The sequence below is a fragment of the Hippopotamus amphibius genome, chromosome 6, assembly GCF_030028045.1.
Source record: "Hippopotamus amphibius kiboko isolate mHipAmp2 chromosome 6, mHipAmp2.hap2, whole genome shotgun sequence".
Taxonomy (NCBI): Eukaryota; Metazoa; Chordata; class Mammalia; order Artiodactyla; family Hippopotamidae; genus Hippopotamus; species Hippopotamus amphibius.
Genome location: NC_080191.1, coordinates 129,087,485 through 129,111,856, shown reverse-complemented (window position 1 = coordinate 129,111,856; position 24,372 = coordinate 129,087,485). Strand labels below are relative to the sequence as shown.

Below are 24,372 nucleotides of genomic sequence, written 5' to 3'. Positions count from 1 at the left end.
GAATCAAGTCCTTGATTTGAACTGTGGATTAAAGACTGAGGGAATGTAACATCTAATACACATTACAGTGACTTAACTTTTTCCTTTTTTAAAAAAATGTGTATTTTAGGTATGATTTTTTATTATTTACTTCAGTAATTATAAAAACTATTACTTAATGTTTATGTGCCAGGCACTGAATTCTGTGTTTTGTCCTCACACCCAACCTTAGGATAAATGAAATTACACAAATGACCAAACAGATAAATGAAATTACACAAATGACCAAACAGGTTTAGAAAATTAGGATCATACAAGAGTGTCAAATTCCATAGCTTTGCTTTATTACCATAGTAAACTGATACTCTTGTTTCTTAGGCCTGTTTTTATTTCTGTGGGGCAGAGTGAGGGTGGAGAATGAAGAAGAATTCAACTTTTTATTTTCCTAAGTGGAAATACTCATTTTTTGTTGATGTTTATAAGAATGTTTTTAAAAGAATTTTTTTAAAAAAGTTCAAAAAGTGAAATTTCCCCAAATAGTGTTACATTTTTAAAAAACATTGAAACTTTTCTTTTTTACAAGAAAAAGCTAGTATAGTGTAGCTTCTATCCTCTAATACGCTTTTGTTCACTGTCACGTTCCTCTGTCAGTAAAGGTATATCTAGATAGTTACCCTTTTGAGGCTGTACAGCAGTCTACTGTAAGGGTGCACCGTAATTACAAGAGGGTACCCTAATGTACACAATTGTTGGAATGATTTTGGCTGCAGTTTTAACTTTTGGGGGGGATTACCTAATTGCTTGTGTGCAGTTAACTTTGTATAAAATTCTAAGGTGATGTATGTTTATCTGACCTGAATTACCTTAGTCATTATACCTTTAAAAAGTGTTGTGCAGGGCTTCCTAGGTGGTGCAGTGGTTAAGAATCCGCCTGCCAAGGCAGGGGACATGGGTTCGATCCCTGCTCCAGGAAGATCCCACATGCCACGGAGCAACTAAGCCCGTGTGCCACAAGTATTGAGCCTGTGCTTTAGAGCCTGTGAGCCACAACTGTTGAGCTCATGTGCTGCAACTACAGAAGCCCACGCACCTAGAGCCTGTGCTCCGCAACAAGAAAAGCCACAGCAATGAGGAGCCCGCACATCACAACAAAGAGCAGCCCCCACTCACAACTAAAAGGAAGCCTGTGCACAGCAAAAAAGACCCAACACAGCCAATAAAATAAATTTATAAAAAAAAGTGCTGTGCACATAAATAAAGCTAATGTAGGTATACTACTACAGCAACAAACAATATTTGCAAGTTCTTAAAGTGGAAAATGTGTTTATTAACATTCAAACTCCCTTCATTCAAGGCCATATAAAAATTCTTAGCATTTTGATTATACATAAGTCTATATTTTCTACATAGTTACAATAATATATAATTTAGCTTTTCATAATACATTGTTTAAATACATCATTAGTTCTGTTAAACATAAGCAATATTTTCAAATCCAATACTTGAACAATTTCCTCTGTACATAGTTTAGCAGGGCTAATTAGCATAAGATGCTCTTTATCAAGAGGTATATGATCTGAGTATTAATAATTACTGAAGTTTGGTATTTTATTATACAGCATTTTCTTTTTGCTTTGATCACAACAAAATCCTTAAGAATACTGAAATTCAGTAAGTCAAGTCCAGAGACGTTACTTTAGCCGATAAATCAAATTCATACATAACACTACAGAATTAAAAACCTTCAAAACGTTTTGCAGTCTGCCCTAGTACCGACTGTTCCTATCAGGATAAGACTACTTGGCAATAGAAAGGAAAAAGACAACTTTGAGTTTCTCTGTGGTGCTGATAGGAAGAAAAATTGCTAAATTACCTTGTTGCCTCTCACTAATGGTGGCAATTTGGGGGAATACCAGAGCAAGCATGTTCCAGCTCAACAACTCTAGGTAACTTTATGGAGATGGGAGTTGGCTTAGCTCATGCTAGGTGGCCACAGCACTGACCTTGGGTGTAAAAACACGAAACATCTGCATACTGTGATCTAGGTCTTAATTGCAAGCTATACTGAGGAATTTTTTAATGTTTTGGCTATATTTCATTCCAACAGAAGAGTGGATTTGATGCTTGAGTTACAGCACCAGTCTATTATTAGTTATTAGTGAAGTACCCTCCTGCCGATGAACACCAGGTCAAAAATACCTGTTTCAGTAATCTGATTAACCTTTAGAATACTAAAAAATAAGTTATTTCTACAGAAATCTCTGAAGGGAGCAAGAAAATCAAACTCTATGCCTAAATAAACATTTTAAAGGGAAATAACCCAATACCCTCTGAAGGTCAAACAGTATTTGCTATGTTGTAATCCCGTTCACCATTAGGCTGCAGCTGGACCACAACACTGTGTTCATTAATTTCGTTTTCTGCATCACTACTGTCGGTATCCTCGTTGTCATCTTCCTCATAGTCTGAAGATTCTGTCATGTTCTGATGTGAGCGGGATTCCGACAAAGCCCCAAATGACTGGGTGCTGACAGAAGCCAAAGGTCTGAGTAAAGGGGTATGTTCTGACACTTCATTTTCTTCTTGACTACTATCTGTGTCAGAGTCTGAATCGCCTTGAGAAGGAACAACTTTTTGCTTGCAGACTGGACAGGTTTTTTTGGTTTTAGTTAGCCAAGGGTCTACACACTTGCAGTGATAAGCTGTTGAAGCAAAATGTACATCTTTTAGGTAGTATACTGCAGATGAGAACATTATTTTTAATCTCTTACCATGTTTATTCATGTTCTGATCTATATGTACCATATAGGGACAAGAGAAGAAAAATTTGTAAGTTTTTATAAACACAGCTCCATCACTTAATGAGATCACTGATTAGTACAGGGCCTGGCTTATGATGTGCTAATAACTGTTTTCTGTCTCTCCCTCTAATACTGAAGCTAGGTATAAATTACACATACATAAATTTATTCATACCATGGGAACAGGGAAGGATTCTGAGCTTGTCTCCATCTTCATATTCATCCAGACAAATGGCACATACATCATACTCATCTCCTATGATAGAAAATAGTAAAATTAATTAAAAGATGTAGAGGAGTATTCTTAACTTTTCAAACTTTTCAGGTTCTTCCTCGGTTATTTTAAATACCTTCTGATTTACCTATCTTTAAATGATACCTCTTGTTTGTTTTCTCCCAGATCAGGGAGCTGCTTTAAATTTTAAATAACCTTTTACCTAAAATAGGAAATTAAGAATGGATGTCAAATTCGCAAAAGATTTTAATAAGGTAATAAATTCATTAGTGTTTTACATAACTATTCAAATGCCAGTTTTGAAATTATTTTATGCCAAAGATGACAAAATTTCACTATCTAGATTTCTTAAGGTCTCTGAGTTAAGTAAAAATGGAAACATGTTAGCACATACTCAGATTTTTAAAAATACGTTAGTGAATAAAAACATTTGGATGAGACATACTGAGCTTTAAATCTCTACCAACATTTACTAGTTAGGTGGTGCTTGGCAAGTTACTTATTAGCCTTTGACCTCCAGTTCTTTTTATCTGTAGAAAGAGTCCATCTACCTCGCAGAATTGTGAGGATAAAATGAGATAAGGGGCCAAGTACACAGGTATTCACTAAATGGTGTTTGTCTTTTTAATTCCTTATTGTTGAACTTACCACCTTTATAAACAATAGGTATTTCTCCAAAGAAGACATACAGATAGCCAATAAACACATGAAAAGATGCTCAACATCACTCATTAGAGAAGTGCAAATAAAAACCACAATGAGGTACCACCTCACACCAGTCAGAATGGCCATCATCAAAAACTCTAGAAACAAGTAAATGCTGGAGAGGGTGTGGAGAAAAGGGAACCCTCTTGCACTGTTGGTGGGAATGTAAATTGATATGGCCACTATGGAAAACAGTATGGAGATTCCTTTAAAAACTAAAAATGGAACTACCATATGACCCAGCAATTCCACTACTGGGCATATACCCTGAGAAAACCATAATTCAAAAAGATATATGTACCACAATGTTCATTACAGCACTATTTACAATAGCCAGGACATGGAAGCAACCTAAATGTCCATTAGATGAATGGATAAAGAAGATGTGGCACATACATACAATGGAATATTATACAGCCATAAAAAGGAATGAAATTGAGTTATTTGTAGTGAGGTGGATGGACCTAGAGTGTGTCATACAGAGTGAAGTAAGTCAGAAAGAAAAATACTGTATGTTAGTGCATATATATGGAGTCTAGAAAAATGATACTGAGGAACCTAGTGACAGGGCAGGAATAAAGACGCAGACACAGAGAACAGACTTGAGGACACAGGGCAGGGGAGGCTGGGATGTGGTGAGAGAGTAGCATTGACATATATACACTACCAAATGAAAATAGCTAGTGGGAAGCTGCTGCATAACACAGGGAGATCAACTCAGTACTTTATGACGACCTAGAGGGGTGGGATAGGGAGGATGGGAGGGAGGCTCAAGAGGGAGGGGGTATGGAGATATATGTATACATATAGCTGATTCACTTTGTTGTACAGCAGAAACTAACACAACATTGTAAAGCAATTATATTCCAATAAAGATGTTAAAAAAAAAAGTCATTGCCTATCCCACACTCAGGGCAACCATATTGGGAGGCTTGTCAGAAATAAAGCCACTGTCTGGATAGGTAGGCTGGATGAACATAACACAGAAAGAAAACAATCCCTTTAACATCTATGGTCATTTAAAATAGCACATTCAGAAGTCGTCCTAAATAGAGAACTTTAATGAAAATTACTAATTTTTGTTCAGTATCTTGAATTTGGATACTGTAGTATCACCTATCAAATACACTCTCTAACAAATATAGGGTTCTGTTAGAACCGCCTGAGTGGGATTTGGTGAGACAATTATAGCCATCTCAAACTACTAAAATACTAAAGCACTCCAACATATCTAAAATGATCTGTAATTACACAGTTGATCCATTTTCTTGGGCTTTGAAGACAGTTTTAATATATTAAGCAATTCAATCATGCTGATTTCTCATACACATCAAACTTTCAGTCTTATGAACTTTGTGAAAATGCCATTAAAAACAGATTCATCTGATGTAACTGAACAGGACCAAACTAGTCTAAAGCCGTGCCACAGCTCTAAGCCTCATTTTATTAAGGTAGGGAGGTTATCCTGCATTATCCAAGTGAGCCCAGTGTAATCAAAAGGGTCCTTAAGAGTGTGAGGAGGAGGCAGAGGGAGATGTGACACTGTCAGGGAGATACAGTGTTACTGGCTTTGAAGACAGAAGGGAGGAGAGTCACAAGCCAGAGAACATGGTGGCCTCTAAAAGCTGGAAAAGGCAAAGAAATGGATTCTTTCCCCTGGATCCTCAAGAAAAGAATCTGATTTTAGCTCAGTGAGACCTGTTGGACTTCTAACCTACAGAACTGTAAGGTAATAAATGTGTTGTTTTAAGCCACTAAGTTTGTGGTAATTTGTCACCACAGCAATAGGAAATGAATACAAGTAGAATCTGGGTTAGCCTACACATAAGGAGGCTATAACACATAAGAAGTTGATGCTTTACTTAATCCTTTGAGTTGTTTCAAGTGGTAGACTTATATTGATCTCCCATATTTTCTAGCCACAGCACGCACTTTGAAGATTCAAAGGTGTAATTTGTGATCATGGACCAGACTGGAGCCTAGTGCTCTGTAGAGAATTAACCCTCGTGGCCTTGGACTTGTGATGAATGAAATGCTAAAGTATATGTTAGAATGCCTGGGGTTCTCATCCTGATCACTTTATTTATTAGTTACGTAGCCTTGTGCAAGACACCATCTTTATGTTTCAGTATTCTTTAAAGGCAAAGTAAAAATATTAACATATCTATGTTTTAGGATGGTTGCAGATTAGAAGAGAATGCAAGTAGAGTACTTTAGTGTTTGGCACATACAGTACCTCTTAGCCAATCTCCACCTGATAAAACTGGCCCTGTAGGCATACTGGTTTATGAAGGCTGTAGCTAGGAGGCTGCTCTCTAATACCCCCATGTGCTTCTGTTAGTGGCAAAGATTTAGTGGCAATGGTCAGTGAACCTGTTGGCTGTACTTAGGGTAATTACGTAAGTATTCAGCAGCCCTTGAACTGTGAGTGTAAAAGAATTCTGGTTTTATTTGAAAGCTAGGTTGACAGACACTTAATAAAAGCTAGTTCCCCCTCTCCAGCCACAATGTGATTAAATGAGGCATGGGTGAGCAGTCTAAAAGACTAGTCAAACTTATGTGTCAATAAAAAGCAAGAGTGAAAGCAGAATCAAACTTTTGTCCCAGTTTAAAATACACAGAGCTAAAAATGGTAGAAAATGCATCACGTAACATGACAACTTAGAAATCCAGTCAGAGGATTCATATTCAAGACAATGGCCCAACATCAAACAATTAAGTGGTTTTATATTTAAGTTAAAGATAAATTTAAGGCATTGATATATTAAAAATAATTTTCAACCTAAGCAGATTTTTAAAATTAACCAAGCTGTTAAATGATTCTGGTAGCATAAGATAAAGGGGCTATTACAAGTGCTAACAGATGTTAGTTTCGTTACTATCAGCAGCATGCTAGAAAGTTCTGTTGCTTATTATAAACCAGTGGTTCTCAAATGGGGACGATTTTGGCCCCCAGGGACATCTGGTGATATCTCAAGTCATTTTTGGTTTTCACAACTGGGAGTTGGTACTGCTGGCATTTAGTAGGCCAGGGATGCTATTAAACATCCTATGATGCTCTAGACAACTCCTCAAAGAATTTTCCCATATAAAATGCCAATAGTGATAAGGTCGAGATAATGATATAAAAACCCTTCCAGGCTTTCTCAAACAAATACTTAGCTAATTCACTAGTGGATAGATGTTCAGAACCTGCAGGAGAGGTAGAGGTGAGATTCATGTCTGTTAATGTGCAATAGTATGGAAATGCTTCTATCTGGAATGCTACTCATATTATTGTTATTTGAATACTGTTTCAGAAAATTTTCATGAAAACACTTTTAAAGTCTCACCAATCTAGGCATATTATAATATGTAGGTGGACAAAACTTTGATTTTCCCCTCTAAACCTGTTCCTCCCTAGTATCTCCCCAAAACCTTGGGTCATCAGATACAGCAGAGGCATTGACCCATCAGAATAGGAAACACACAATACTTAATTTTAAGGCAGCCACTGCAGTACCATGAACTGATTATCAGGCCTGGGCATGTCCTTGATGCTTCCTTCCCTTAGAGCATACATTCAGCATCACCAAGTCCTATAAACTTTTATCTGTAAAACATCCTCAATCTGTCCCCTTTTCTCTGTTTCCTCAATTACGCTGGTCCAATAGCCTGGATTACTGTAAGCCTCTTCTGTTCCTATCCTTCTATTCCTGCCCATATGGTGTTTCTCCATAGCAGCCAGGGTGATTTTTTTAAAACTTCAGTCACATCACATCAGTCCTACTTAAATGACCCCCCATCTCACTTAGAATAAAATCTGAGCTCCTTGTCATGGCCTTCATAGAGCTGAATATGATCTGATATACAGATCACCCATCTCATCTCATTCCACTTTACCCCCCACTTCACTGATACTTCAGCCACACTGGCCTTCTTTGAACTAATATGAAAGTCAGATGGGCACCTGCATTTAGCCATTTAATGACAAAAAATTTACATATAAAAATAGGTATAGAAAGAGAAGTCACTGTCTAAAGATGACTTAAAAAATGAAGTAGTTCGTCATCAACAAAACAAAAAGACAGCTACTGAATGGAAGAAAATATTTGTGAATGTTATGAGTGATAAAGAGTTGACATCCAAAATACATAAACAGCTCTCACAACTCAGCATCCACAAAACAAACAACACAACTTAAAAATGGGCAGAAGACCTGAATAGATATTTTTCCAAAGAAGACATAAAGTGACCACCAGGCACATGAAAAGATGCTCAACATTGCTAATCATCAGAGAAATGCAAATGAAAACTACAATTAGATATCACTTCACACCTGTCAGAACGGCTATCATCAAAAAGACCACAAATAACAAATGTTGGCAAGGGTGTGGAGAAAAGGGTACCCTTGTACACTGTTGGTAGGAATGTAAGTTGGTACAGCCACTGTGGAAAACAGTACAGAGGTTCCTCAAAAGACTAAAAATAAAATTACCAAATGATCTAGCAGTTCCACTCCTGGGTATGTATCCGAAGAAAACAAAAACATTAATTCAAAAAGATACATGCACCCAAATGTTCATAGCAGCATTATTTACAATAGCCAAGATATGGAAGCAACCTAACTGCTCATCAGCAGATGAATGGATAAAGAAGATGCAGTATATATATAAAATGGAATACTACTCAGTCACACAAAAAAATGAAATTTTGCCATTTCTAATAACATGGATGGACTTGGAGGATGATATGCTTAGTAAAGAGAGGAAGACAAATATTGTGTGGTCACATATGTAGAATCTAAAAAATTAAAACATAAATATCACAACCACCACCAAAAAACAGACTCATGGATATAGAGAAGCAACTAGTGGTTACCAGTGGGGAGAGGGAAGAGAAGAGGGGAAGATAGGGGTAGAGGATTAAAAGGTACAAACTACTAGGTATAAAATAGGCTACAAGGATATATTGTACAGCACAGGGAATATAGCCAATAAACTAACTTAAATGGAGTATACTGTATTGTATTGTACACCTGAAAATTATATAATATTGTAAATCAAATACACCTCAATTAAAAAAATAAGCTAGTTTGAAATAATCTAATCACAGCATATACAAATTGATGTAAAGCGTAATTGTTCAATTTTGCAACAAACTAGTCTGCCTTAAATCAACCAGAATAGATTTCCTCAAATTAAAAGAGAGTGAACATTCAGGGCTAAACACATCATTTTCATGAGCGAAAGGGACCTAATATACATTTTAAATAATGTGCCCAAGGAATATATAGCATCAGATTCATGAGCTTCAAATTAAAAATAACTCTTTTAGTAGAGAAAATGCCTTGCCACTCATTCCCTTCTTTGCCAGTAAAGAAAACAATGGCAGCTCTTTCTAGCAAATCTTATCTTTTTTTTCCCCTCCTCCATACCAGTTCCCAAGAAGTCTGAACAAAAAACAACAGGATAAAATATTTTGTAAGCCAGATCTGCTTGAGAATTATTCTTGATTCTTTGTCAGCCCTGAGCAAAGGAACTAATATTTACTTTTAAAGTTAAAGGCAGTTAAACATAGTAATAAAAATCAAGCATGTCTTCATAGATTTAAGAAATCAAAAATTATAAAAATTAAATATTGCCCCATTTTTATGTAATCTGCTATAAAATATTACATTGCTTTTTTCCATTGCTTATTTCTGAAATAAAATCTTTCCCCTTCTATACATATTATCTTGGAAAATCTCAATGATTAATCTATAAAAGAAAAATGCTGGTAACTTAAAACTTCAAATATAAAACCCATTTTTTTTATCATTTACATCTCAGGGATCTGGCTCCTTCACAAACTAATGGGGTAAGGAGACAGCTCCCATGGAGACTGCCGTAAGTGCTTAGTTGAGGTACTACTAAGTGAAAACAAGGATTTTTCATCTGCTATGAAACACGGTATATGGTGACCAGTCCTTATGCTTATAGACTTGGAGAAATGCATTGATGAAGGAAACTGAGGACACCACAATTTCAATTGAAGAGCTATTACTCAATAATGAGTAATGAAGAAATTTATAAGGAAGTTGAAGGCTTCAAAAGCAAAAAATAACTAAAAGGCTATTACTATTTTGTATGTGTTAAAAATGGCTAAGTCAGCATTTAAAATATTTGTTACTCAGTATAAACATTTCTGAACAAGCTGCAAAGATGAAGATCCGTAAGATAAGAAGATTTAAGATGATCATGTTCCCACAGCACAGTGACGAATGAGAGTGCCAGCTACCCTTTACAGATATTTTACTTGTGGCAGGGCCTCAAGTTGCTGATTTCTGTGGGTTTGATTACAGACTATGCCTATGAAAGACTTCCAAACGCCAAATTCTTTTTGGTTTGTTGGCAACTATTTCCAAAATGTTACAGATTCCCCTAACACAAACATTAGCATTTCCACGATATTCTAAACCTGTAAGAATTCTTTTAGGACTTTATGGTTTGGTGCTATGACTCACTGGAGTGATGAGTACCTACACTTCCCTTCATGTTTTTAATCACAGTTGTGTCTACAACTATGAAAAACTGCAATAATTAATTAAGATCTTTTTTCTTTCTAACATCTATGCATACTTTGTCAAAACCATTAGAATACACTAAAATGCATAACAAATGTACCTCTTTCTTTTTCTTTTAGATGTCAAGTCTCATGATAACCAAAATATTCTAAAACAAAAATATAGCTGGCTCAAATTCATGGTTACTGGGAAGAAATTTCAAGAGTAATATTTATAAGGTTACATGCTTTTAAGCTGTTTCATGATTTTGGCAATCTTCTATTTTTTCATCATAAAAGAAATGTTTATGGGGCTTCCTAGGTGGCGCAGTGGTTAAGAATACGCCTGCCAATGCAGAGGACATGGGTTCGATCCCTGCTCTAGGAAGATCCCACATGCCACAGAGCAACTAAGCTCATGCGCCCAAAAAAAAAAAAAAGAAATGTTTATGGACTGAATATTGATGGCACTAATATTTTATTTATGATTATTATTTAAGAGGTTGTTTTGTTTTTGTAATAATAATTGCTACTATTTGTCAAGCTGTTGCTGTGTGCCAGGCACTGTTATAAGCATTTTTCACATATTGATTTAAATCCCCCCACCCACCTTATGAAGTAAGTTTTTAGTCACATTTACACGTGAAGGGATGTATGGAGAGGTGAAGTAAATTGTATTAGGTCACACGGCCAATAAATGGGTGATCTAGAACTCCAGCTCAGGTCTGTCCGACTCCAAAGTCCATGCGTGGTCTAAACCATTATGTTGTATTGCCTTGTAGCACATGTATTTAGAATTTCACATTTAAATAATCCCCTTTGATTCACGGTGTAAAAAGGGTAAGAGGTTAAGAAATAATCTTAAGCAGCCACTTATTAGAAATTAAAATGTTTCCAATTCATAAACCAGAGCACTCTTTCTTCAGATTGCCACAAATGGAGAAGGAACAAAGATTGTTTTTTATTCCTATCTCCCATGGCTTCATATTTTTACAAATCTTTCAAGGATGCTACAAAATAGCAACTATATTCTACAATTTTAATTACAGGTCAAACGCTTCTTATGTATTCTGATGATGAAATGATAGTACATGCACAATAAGGAAACAATCAAATGACGCCACTGAAGGAAAGAGTATTATGTTGGCAAGTTTTGGGGGAGGGGAATGTGTTAGTGAATTACTTTATTAATTAATTCGAGAGTAAGAATAAAAATGATTGCCTTAGAGACCGTAAATAAATCCATACAACAAACTTAAAATCCAAGTCTAAGCAATGATAACAGCTTTGGCCAAATTCCATTTTGCGTAATTTTTTTTCCAAACCTAACTTTTCTCTATATTCTAAACAGCCATTCTATCATTAGTGTTTATTGGTTCTAACTTGGTTGCATTATGCAGATTAACTACAATCGCACCCAAGATCTTTCAGGCATTTTTCCTATTTCCTCCTCATTTATTTGGTCTTGTGGGGTTTTTTTCCTGCTCCTTTGCCTGCATGGTGTTTCTTTGTTTCCTCATGGTTGTCCAGACTTTTGGGGTTGCTTGTCCTGGCGATAGAGGTGTTTACAGAAGACTGTCCAAGCCTCAGACTAATGTCCAAGTATTGGATTAAACAAATATTAAGTCTAGGAAACACATACATGTATAAGACACACAATTACTGAATCCGTTAGGACATAAGGCTCTAGAAAGACCTGACAGAACCCTAGTGTGCTATCAGATATTCAAAGAGAAACCCAACAGAAATTGACAACTGAAACAGAACAAATCAGAGACAAAAGCAAAAGCAAACAAACAAACAAATAACACCTTACACATACAAACATTAATCCAGGGAGATTTTGTAAGCTAGGATCAAATATAGAAAAGAGCCAGAGTACCACCAGAGAGAATGGAGATTCTCAGAGTGTAATTAGACAACTGTACTAAGAACTAAGATAAAGACAAGCCTAATATTAAATACCAAGGCAGTGCGTCATCTGGAGAATAGAGCAAGGAGTCTGAGCAGACCAATAGTGTTGCTTATAAGTATGTTAAGATAAAATAAACTTAAAATGGCTGGAAGTAAGGGAAACAGAAGAGTGTAATGTGGTTGGAAATATGCAAATAAAAAGAAAGGAATAGAAATGTATAAAAGATAGGGATGAAAGGAAAGTATGAGAGATATATTGTCCGTACTACCAAAAACTTAGCTAGATATAGAAGTATATAAAAAGGCAAAAAAAAAAAAAGAAAGAATAAAAAATATCTTTAAAAAATTATGTTATAAAACTTGTAGATCCCTTAGGGCTAAGATCGTATTTAATAAAGAAAAAAAAAAAGAGAGAGAGAAAAAGAAAAAGAAAAAAAAAAAAATCCAGAACTGATCCCAGAATGGACCAGTTCAATAGGTATTGATACTACTATTTGTTTCCTTAGCGTCTCAGCTGTAAGTGTCCTCCTTGCCTTGGGTTTTTTTGCATTATTCTGTGACCAGCAGAGGTTCCTTTATTGTTCGTCTGTAAGCTTCGGTGTGTGGGGAGGGAGAGGGTACGATAGTGGCTCCTTCTCCTGGGAGTGAGTGAGCAGTGGCGCACTGTTGTTTCAGTCGGGCTTGGAGGTGCCTGTTGCAGAGGGACGCAGGTGGCTCAGGTGTAAACAGAAAGTCTTAGAGTTGGGCCTCTCTCAGGTTTTTTTGTTGTTGTTGCTGTTGTTGTTGTTTTTTTTCTCTTGGCAGCCTCCCTGCTGCTGGCGTTGCAAGGGGTTTTAATCTAGTCCCGCCCGAGTGCCTGAGGGTGCTTGTTATCCCTGAGCACCTTAGGTGGCCCACGGGCGTCTCTCCACTGCCTGTTGCAGAGGCACCGAAAGAGAAAGAGAGGCTACGCGCGCGGCTCCTCCCCCCGCCCGTGAGCCTGCAGCCTCCAGCCGCCATCATGGCCGGGCAGCTCTCAGGGACCGGCACTCCTCTCCGCGGACCTCCTCCCTCCTGTCCTCTCGGTCCGTCACCCTACCGGCAACAATGTTTCTCACCCTGAACCAGCCCTCCGGTTCCCACGCTCCCGCTCCTGGGCCCTCCGTTCAGCCGCGGATCCCAAGATCTTTCTAAACAGAGGAGCAAACAGATTTACAGATTTGCCATTATTCTGAAGTGAAAAGTCAAAGTTAAAAGGGATTTTAGAATGGTAAATATTGTGCCAGACCTCAAGTACTTAAAAAGCATTTCCTTGTATTAAGTACTAAAGGATCCCCCCCCACCCCAATTACTTTTTTTAAGATGACTAGGAAATCAGGGTGGACAACACCTTTCCAGAGCCAATTTCAACAAACTCAAATACTTGTGTTTTCTAATCCAATAATTTTTCTCTTCCTTCATATAAAGGAAATTAAATGAAAAATTTGAGCAGCCTCAGGTATACCTGGGGTTTAAAGTGGAGGAAGCAATGGGCCTATGTTATTTTTGCCTAAAACAGGATTCCTTCTAGATGACTTCTGCCTGTTGACCAGGTTGAGCTAGTTTTTATTACAATGCTCAATGTAGTAAAATGACTAGAAAAAAAACACACATAAAATTTCCTTCCAAAAAGTGTACAAATTTGATAAGAAAACACTAAGATCCCAAGAGGAATGTGAGCAAAGGATAAGACAGGTTACGAAGGCAGAAATATAAACAGGTAATTTACTTCTTTAGTGGAGAATATGATGAAATGAATATTCTCATATACTGGTAGATTTGAACCTTTAGGGAATTAGTTTTTTCTCAAAAATGTTCTTTCTCTTTGACGTAGTAATTGAGGAGGAGCAAGTAAGTGCAGGTGGGGTGGGGAGAGGAGGATTAGAGAAGGGGAATGGTAAGGATTAAGGCTAAGAGTCAATTTATTTCATTTTGAAATTGTAGTAACTAAAAAGGAAAGATAGGGTTGGGTAGCATTTGCAAGTGTAATGTTTGGAGTCAAGGGCTCTGATACTTACACCCTTATGCACCCTCAGGTAATTTACCTGACATTTCCCCTTTTTTTTGGTCATGCCCTGAGGCATGTGGGATCTTAGTTCCCCAACCAGAGATCGAACCTGCACCCCCTGCACTGGAAGTGTGGAGTTCTAACCACTGGACTGCCAGGGAAGTCCCTACTTGACTTTTCTGAGTCTCATTTTCTTTTCTATAAAATGGTCATGACAATACTTTTCTAATTGTGCTGCTTTGAGAACTAAATGAGATTTATGCAAGATGCATGGTTTGCTTTTATACTACATAATAGGTGTGTTATATGCTTATAAGATTAAAATAGAAAATTATCAATTTTTTAATTGGGTGCAGTGTCCATTCCAATCCAATCTAATCCCGATTAACTCATTTGATATAAATTACACTGACTTTTTCACTGAGAAGTTAGGAGACTGAAGGTATGGTTCTATATAGAAATCACAGCTACAGGAAAATGATGAAGGTCAAGAGTGCCATAATACAAACCAACATAAGGACCAACCCTCTCAATCCCCTTCAGTCCATCTCAAGACCATAGAGCAGACCTTGGGCATGAAATAATAAAACAGTTCATCTTCGAGTAACTGAGGAATACAGTGATCTCTCAGGAGCCACAGTCATGACAGTAACTTCCACCCAACTTGGAGCCTCATTATTTTACTGCTTTGTGGCCACGATAAAAAGCATTCCTTTAAAGGAACTGAGGATATTCCCTTTTCTGATTTGCTTTTTAAGAGTCAATTCAGAACATTTTCCCTTGAAATAGTTCAGCAAGGAACAAATGTCAATTACCATTGGTTGGACTGAACTCTGGTTCTAGATTCTTAATTTTTGAGGAGATGGACTACGTCACCATTATGTCCCCAGTATTTAATACTATGCCTGGTATAGAGTAGACTCCCAATAAATATATGCAGAATAACCAATAACAGAATATATAACAGAATAACAAATGCAGAATATAGGCAAAGCATTTGTTCATTTCATGATGGATAGTTAACAAGCATCTACCTCTCACCTGGAACCTGCCACATGGACTCTCCCTGCTTCACTGTCAACCCCTAGTCAGCTCTCTATTCACCAGTGTGAGGGATCCTTTTCCACAGTAAGCTTAGCATGCCATCCTTTTGCTCAAAACCCATCCAAGTTTTACCATGACACAATAAAATCACAAGTCCTTTACCACGGTATGATCTAGCTCCCCATGTGTCTCTCTGACCATCTCTAACCATTCTCCCTCTAGACCACTATATATATCTTAGTCACATGCTCTTTTTACTGTTCCCTGAATAAATCAAACACACTGTTGCCTTAAGGCCTCTGTACTTGCTGTTCCTTCTCTGCCTGCAATGTTCTTTCCTCCCTCTTCCCCACTGTTTATTCTCTCACTTCATTTGGATTTCTCTTCAGTGTTCTTCTCAGAGGGGTCTTCCTTGTCTTATCTAAAATAGCATCCTGTCCCCTCCCCCATCACTCATCATTTGTTTTTCTTCATTGCACTTATTGCTAAGTGACGTCACTGCTTTATTTACTTGTCTTTTTGCCCCCACAAAGCTCCACAAAGGCATGCGTTTTTTCCGTTTTATTTACAGTTTCCCTACCATCTAGAACAGTGCCTAGCATATAGTAAAGGGACTCAGTATATATTTGTTGAAGGAATGTATGAATAACTACATAAGTTATTCCCAGAAAATCCTGATTTCTGCCTCCAACTGCTAATAAGAGGACCTAATTAGATAGATCTAAGTGCAAAAAGCTAATGAAATGTAGATAAATTCTATATAGATCCTGACTAAGTTAAACTGGCCTCAGTCTTCCTACTTCAATGTTGAATATTCCAGCCAACTCCCAAGACAACAGAAGACAATATACAACAAAGTACTATAAGGAATGTAATGTTTGCGCAGTGGCAATATTAGACACTGTGTCTACTGATAATCAGAAGACATAAAAAAACAGAAGAGTTCATTGTACCAGGAGATATTGGAGAAGAGTGCTTAGACAGGAACTAGCGTCAAGTCTTAAACTGAGTTTAGAAAAACTAAGGAGGGAAAGGTACTATTGAGAAAGTAAACAGCTGAAAGACTTATGCAAAGAAGAAATAAACATAGCAAAATCAAAGTTGTGTAAAAGCTAGAAATAAAGGGCAGTGGGAAGCCACGGTGGATGAGTATGCTGGAGCCAAATTATGAAAAGCTTTGAATACTAATATGAGGACTCTGATCTTGGCATTTCTTAGGCAGTAGAGGCCAACTGAAAGCTTTCAAGCAGAGGAATAACTGATGTATGAAAACAAGATCTTAATATGGACACCAAGGAGGGGGGAGCGGGGTGGGGGGAATGAAATGGGAGATTGGGATTGCCATATATACATTACTAATAAGAAAAAAATATATCAAATTGTATGCTTTAAATATATGCAGTTTACTGCATGTCAATTATATCTCAATAAAAGTTCTTAAAAAAAAAAAAAAAGAAAACAACATAGCAATTCTTCATCTGGGTGCTGAAGGGACCCAGGCCTGTGATATAGAAGTGAGCCTAGAGACAGCTAAACTGACCTAATGTTTAGCACTCCCAAAAATCAAGTAATAAACTGATGTTGGCTTGCATGATAAAGTGACCACAAGAATGGAAAGAAATTATTAGATCCAATAACCATTCTGAAAGAACAACTCACTGCATGTGTGATACAGAGGTGACACACATAGGTGACAGAAGAGAAAGGGTGAGTCAAAGATAATGCACGTAATCTTAAGTGATGGCTATTTTCATTTAACAAAAGTTTAAAAACTTCTTAAGTGTTTTACTTGACATTATTAAGATAAAACATACAGGAGAGGGACTGGGAGCAAATTAACTATATACAAGCTGGTAATTTTTTTTTTAACTAAGAATTGGTAAGTTAATTCTAAATGTTAAAGAGATGGTTAGTGTTTTGTGACTATATTTTAATCTTGAAATAATGTAACTACTACTAAAGACTAATTATAGCCTGAACAATATGTGCAGCTTATTTAGGCTACAGTGTGCCAGAATGTAATGTCTCTGCAAAGATGGAGTATCTACTCTTCCTAGACGACACACTTTATTGTAATATAAGAAATACATAGGAAGGGTGGGAGGGAGTCGCGGGAGGGTGGGGATATGTGTATAAATACAGCTGATTCATTTTGGTGTACCTCAAAAATTGGCACAGCAGTGTAAAGCAATTATATTCCAATAAAGAGCTTAAAAAAGAAAAAAGAAATACAGTACAGGTTTCCCCTACTATCTGAAAGTAGTTTTATGAAAACTTTCATAAGCCAAAATGGCGTAAAGAAGCAGTTACCTTAGGGCACACTTTGCTAATGGATGCACATAAGTTGAGACAAAGTGCAGATGCTCACAGACACAGTTTACACTGGACAGATGCTGAGATGCTGAGTGCAGTTCCCCGGGAAGGAGCTGGGGGGTGCCATTCTCATTGCTCGGGGTGCACGCTGCCTTCTACAACAGCTCTTTGCAAAACAAATGCTGAACACTATTTTCGCTTTTCACCCTTTTTTCTTGAAAGCGAAAATCCTCTTTGGATTTCTTTCATTTAGCAAAAATGGGTACTAATATAGGTCTTTCAAACAAGAAAAGTGGCGTTAAACTTTCAAAAAGTGGGGGATAATCTGTTTCGTGATGGAAAGTCATACTTTCCATGGAAATATATATAAATTACATTTGCCCTATCTCAACTGGATTGGAAATTCCTTGAGAATGAGGGTCACATTTCTTTGTAAGTTTTCTAAAATGTCCATTACAAAAACAGATACACACTGACATTTACTTGGCAAATACCATGAATTATGCTAACTCAGAGCTTAGAGGAAGAACTGGGACTTCAAGGTTAAACAAAGCAGGGAAAGGAATTGAAACCAAAAAAAAAACTACACAGACATATGTGGGTAGAAAAACAGGAAGCAGTTCCTCAGGCTGGAATGTAAGATGCAAGGAAGAGAACAGAGGGTGAGGCTGGAGGTGTAAGCAGGTGTGAGCAGGCGTCAGACCATAAGGTCCTTATGCCATGCTAAAGTATAAGTTTGACTTTATTCTTACATATAAATGACTCTCAGGATAAACCATAGAGGTTCTCTTACTGTATATAATTATGGACAGTAAGCTGCTACCTCTAACACCAAGCACAGTGGCTGGTCAAATACATGTTGATGAAATGCAAAAGGAAAAACAGTTCTGGACATACTGAATTTGAAGACTGTATATCCAGGCAGAGATGTCTATTACTAGTTAACTGGACATGTGAAACTGGAGCTTAGGAGAAAGGTCTAGGTGGCAGAAGAAGTATGGAAGTGGCCAGGAAATGGCTCGCCAGGAAGAGGCAAGGGATAATAACCTGATACATAAAACCCATAGATCTGTGCCTGGGACACAGAAAGCTCTCAAATGTGCACTATTATTTTAATGAAGCAATGAACCAAACAAATGGCAGCAAAGGAGATTCCTACTTTACAGAAGAAGAGGACTGAAAATACTGATGACTGACTGCAGCAGTGTTCCTGACTGCCCACCCCACCCACAACCACCCAGGATTAAAAAGCATGGCCTAGAAGAAGAGAAGTTACTGATGGCAGTGAGTTGCATATGGCAATTCTAGGGAGGCAGAAAGCAGAAAAAGGTTGAGAATCTCTGAACCACGACATACCTTTGTTTGTTGTTTTTTGAGGGCAGAGACTGTAACCTAACTTTATAAAATAATTCTTCACTGCTTCTTTCAGAGTATAGCCACCATGAAACTGTTTAATAAACATTTGTTAAATTACTAAAATAAATCTTAGAGGATGATCAGTCTATGAAAATTTGCTAATAATAATACTATTTGGGGGAAAACATCTTTAAATAAAAATTCATACAACAGGTCATGGATAAAGAAGCCAAATGAGACAATGTATGTGAAAACATTTCCCATAACACAGAGTGCTAAAAAATGTAATTTTACAGTTAGAAAAAATATAATTCAGAGTAACTTTAAGAAATAATCCAGTAGGACACAAAGGAGACACTGTTATATAACAACTTCAGATTTCTTTTTCTTCAGAAGTTAAGCCATCCTGAATATCTAAGCTGGCCTGTGAAACTGCATAGATTTTATGGCTAGCATGATACAAAACTTGCTTAGTTTGGGTCTACAATAATTTGCATTTGAAAAGACATGGTTTTGCATTATTTTCTTCTCACATCTTAGTGAGGTACTTTGGCAGGTATTACCAGAGAGGTAGGGTAAGTGCTCAAGGTCACACATCTAATCACTAATAGAACCAGGTCTTTTGGTTCCATATCCTATATTCTTTCCACTGTATCATTTGGCTGATCTTCTGAAAGTTAACTGCTAACTTCCTCACTGCTATGGAGTTCATAAGAACTACTCACATTACTTACATACCCCCCAATCCTCCAACTAATATAGCTTTGATACGAATTGCTAAAGTTTATCTGTGTTAGAAGGAAGCCTAGGAACCAGCTATAGGAAAGGAAATGACTTGTGATTCCAATGGAGTTTTAGAGCTATCTATAATTCCTAAAATGGAATGATTCCTGCAGGGAGAAGAGGTACAATGATTAATATTCCTCACTGACTTCTACTGGATTTCCCTTTGAACATAAGATCCAGTGAGAGTAGGCAGTTTCTTTCTTTACTTTTTTAAATTAGAAAAGTTTCAAACAAACACAAAAGTATAATGATATACCACCTCATGTACCATCACTGAGTTTCAACAATTTTCAATATTCTGCTATTCTTATTAGATCTACCTTCCACTACCTTTTTTCCTGAAGTATTTAAAGCAAATTTTGAGACATATCATGTTACCAATATGTACTTTAGTATATAACGCTAAAATATAAGCAATTTTAAAAGACGTAATCACACTATCACAACAAAATGAACAGTAATTTCTTAATATTATCCAATAGCTAAGGCATATTCAAATGTCCTCAACTGTCTCAAAACTGTCCTTTTTACAGATGATTTATTCAAACTAGGAACTAAACAGGGTCCAAACATTGCATCTGGCTGGTGATTTGTAAGTCCCTTTTAATCTAAAACTGTCCTGCCCCCTTTGAACACTTTATTTGTTAAAGACATGGATCATTTGTCCTGTAAATGTGTCTGCATCTGGGATTTGGGTGGCTGCATAGCAGATTGTTAAGATGGCTACAGCACTACATCGATCATTCTATGTTCAGACCAAAAATTCTACTGGCTCAATGACACCCTAAAGCAAATTAGAAAAAAAGTAACATTTCCTCAAGGTACTTTATTGCTCTTTGCCCCCCAAATAATTGTTATCACAAATATAAAAATCTCTGATGACAAAGAACAAATGAAAACCTCCTAGAGCTGTGCAATGTACAGCCTGTACAATCGTGTGTTGCAGCCTGGATTCAGATTTCTTGGTGAGATAACTTCCCACAAGTAAGAAAAAGTGGGTGGGATTTCTTTTGGATAAACTGGATTATTTCAGTCTTCAAACCTGAAAGGCACAGAGAACATCAGTTTTCAACACTATCATTATCCTTTGACAGTGGTGAACTTGGCAGGCTTTTCATACTTTCAAACTGTGTAGCCCCAAGCATCTGGACTAAGAAAAAAAATTCAAGATTAAGGTTTTTGGCAAAGGATTAACTTTTTAAAAATATTTAAATGGTCTCCAATGCTGTGTTCCTGTGGTAACCATTTTGATTTTATTCTTTTCATAATTATGACAAAATAGTTTGACTTTTTCACACACAGTAACATGCTATCAAAATGTGTTTAGTCTGCCACTTCTAAAAAATTCATCCAGTGATTGGTTCTAAATTTCTCATAATTTGGCTTACAATGGAATGATCATAGATATGCTGAGAACAAAGTTTTACACTGTCAAATGTTTTGTGTAAATTAAAAACTACTGTCAATGGATGCAATAGAGGGCATATTAGCAAAGGTTTGGAACTCTAACAGCTGCTGGAAAGTTTAATATTTTTAGGACCAGGATAACTGAATTTAAATGGTTTGACTTAATTATAATTTGGAGCAAGTAGCGAATATCTGAATTCCTACTAAGTGCATGCCATGCTAGGTATGAATGTTTCTTAAAAGTTAAAAAATAATACAACCTATGCAAAGAAAAATATCTTCAGGATGTAGACTAATAACAAATAATTTTAAAATGTGAGGCCCATCTCATTTATGTATTAGCAATTCACAAAAAGATGCATTAAGTCAAAATGTTTTCTAAACTATTAATTCAATAGTTAAAGAAACCAGTGTGAGATCTTTAGGTAAAACTTGGAATGACAGTTCCTTTTTGTCTTATACTCACTATTGCATCCCCAATGTTTAGGTAGAACAGTGTCTAGAGCACAGCAAGTGCCCAGTATATATTTACTGAATGCATGAATAGATATTTAAATCTGGAATTTACCATATAAGTTAATTTATAAGTTACTTAAGAGAAGTATTTTTTAAAAGCAGATTTATGAATCAAAAATAATATTAACAAATAATTTTGTTGGTAATAAACTAAATGAAGACCTCATGAAAGACAGGTGGATCTGATCAGGCCTAAACCTTTCTAAGAATACTGGGCTGACTTGGAAATATGTAAAGTAAAAGGAATTCTCATTTACCTCTTATAGGATGGTAAATTGGTATAAACACTTTGGAGATTACTTGGCACTATGCAGTAAATTTGATAATATATATACTGTATGGCTCAGAAGTTTCATTCCTAGGTAAATAAATGATCTAGAGAAACACATATAACCAAGGTGGTATGAAGCAGTAGTAGTAGTAGGACTAGAAGGGCAAAGGAGAGATTCCAGTTTCTGGTGTGGCACATAAGGATCTTGGAAGTTGTCACTCCTATGCTCACAAGGAAAAAGCTAAAAAAACTGAAAATCAACAACTCTTTTTTAGATCTACTGAAGGACTAAGGTCACAGAGAAAACTGCTGCCCTCCAAACTGGACAGACAGATTAGCAGATACAGAGAATCACAACCTACTAGAGCAGAGGCCCAGGAGCAAAAGGCTGTGGAAAACAGCATTAGGTAGAAAATCATAAACTGTAAGTGATAAATTGCTGGAGGCTCAGTGTGCTGAGCTTGAGAGTTTAAAACTCTAGGGGAAGTTTTCTGGTCCAGCACATAAGAAGCTTAGAAGTCACCACTCTGCCATAACAACAAGTAAAAAGCTGAGCAAACTGAAAAATCCTTAATTCTTCTTGGATCCATTCGAGACATGAACCCACAGGGCAAACTGCTGACCCCCAAACCAGAGATACAGAACGGTAGATACAGAGAATCACAACTTATCAGAGCAGAAATCCCTAAGCAGAAACTGCCACAGGAACCAGTACCAGGGCAGGCAAAACTGAACTGTAACTCATGAACTGCTAGAGGCTCAGTGTGTACAAGTCTAAGAGTTTAAAACCCAGCAGACCCTGAACATCTTTTGTGAGTTTTATCTTGTGGCGTTCTACCAGGTTCTCACAGCGAATAGTGGAGAAAGATCCCCTTGGGCTTCTGGCAGGGGAGGGGGAAAGCAGCCACTTTAAAATACTCCAGGGCATTCTGTTCTTAACAAGCCTGCCCTCGAGAATAAACTACCTAACCAGATCATAACCTACTAGGGTTTTTATCAGAGTCTAACTAACACGGAGGAAGGGAAAAACCAAACTCCAACCTCTCCAGCCATCAGGTCCCACTAAAGGCTGGGAAAAAACTGCGAGGCACTTGTGAAGTTCACAGCCCAAAGCCACAGGCTCACTAAAAGACTGAGACATAATCATAGGACTACAGAATGCTTCCTGTCCTCCCCCACCTCACCACCACACCACCTAGGGCCTACTTAATGGAGTTCCTTTCCCTCAGAATATCATGTCCAGCTTTTCCAACAAAAAATTACAAGGGATACTAAAAGGCAGAAAACATAGTTTGAAGAGACAGAGCAAGCATCAGAACCAAACTCAGATTTGGCAGGGATGTCAGGATGATCAGATCATAAATTTAAAACAACTCTGATTAATATGCTAAGGGGCTCTAATAAGTAAAGTAGACAATATGCAGAATAGATGTAGGTAATGTAAACAGAGAGATGGAAATTCTAAGAAAGTATTAAAAAGAAATGCTACAGATCAAAAACAGAAATGAAATACACCTTTGATGGGCTCATTAGCAGACTGGACACAGCTAAGGAAAGAATCTCTAAGCTTGAGGCTATGTCAATAGAAATCTCCAAAACTGAAAGACAAAACACTGAAGAAGAAAAAACAAAAAAAATACCCCCCCAACCCAATATACCCAAGAACTGTAGAACAACTGAAAAAAGAAAGGTGTAGCATATGTGTAATGGAAATACCAGAAAGAGAATAGAGAAAGGAACAGAAGCAATATTTGAAATGATCGAGAAATCCCCCCACTCCCCCATGAATGTAAGACAAACCACAAATCCAGGAAGATCAGAGAGCACCAAGCAAGAAAATGCCAAAAAACCCACAAAACCTAAGCATATCATATTCAAACTGTAGAAAATCGAAGATTAAAAAAAAAACTATCTTGAAAGAAGCCAGGGGGGGAAGAAGACACCTTACCTTTACAGGAACAAAGATAAGAATTATACTCGACTCTCCTCTGGAAACAGGCAAGCGAATTAAGTAAAATATTTAATGTACTGAGGGGGAAAAAAAACCCTACCAACCTAGAATTCTGTACCCTGCAAAATTATCCTTCAAAAGTGAAGGAGAGGGGACTTCCCTGGTGGTGCAGTGGTTAAGAATCCACCTGCCAGTGCAGGGAACACGGGTACTGGTCCGGGAGGATCCCGCATGCCATGGAGCAACTAAGCCTGTGTGCCACAGCTACTGAGCCTGCACTCTAGAGCCTGCAAGCCAAAACTACTGAGGCTGAGTACCACAACTACTGAAGCCCACACATCTAGAGCCCGTGCTCCACAACAAGAGAAGCCACCACAATGAGAAGCCCAAGCACCACAAAAAAGAGTAGCCCCCGCTAGCAGCAACTAGAGGAAGCCTGCGCGCAGCAACAAAGACCCAATGCAGTCAAAAATAAATAAGTAAATTAATTAATTAAAAAAAGTGAAGGAGAGCAGTGATGTCAGCAAGATGGCAGAACAGGAAGCC

At 37.3% G+C, this 24,372-nt stretch overlaps 1 protein-coding gene across 2 annotated transcripts in view; it reads right to left on the bottom strand.

The window, feature by feature from the left end:
• Positions 1 to 1,285: 1,285 nt before the first annotated feature.
• The window catches only part of RNF13 (ring finger protein 13), a 119,809-nt gene continuing 96,722 nt past the window's right edge, over positions 1,286 to 24,372 (bottom strand). For both annotated transcript variants that reach the window (XM_057738203.1, XM_057738204.1), the window contains 2 exons: positions 2,956 to 3,036; positions 1,286 to 2,681 (listed from right to left, as the gene is read on the bottom strand). In XM_057738203.1, coding sequence (XP_057594186.1) covers positions 2,317 to 2,681; positions 2,956 to 3,036 — 446 coding nt within the window. In that variant the 3' untranslated portion in view covers positions 1,286 to 2,316. The remainder of the gene's footprint in view (positions 2,682 to 2,955; positions 3,037 to 24,372) is intronic.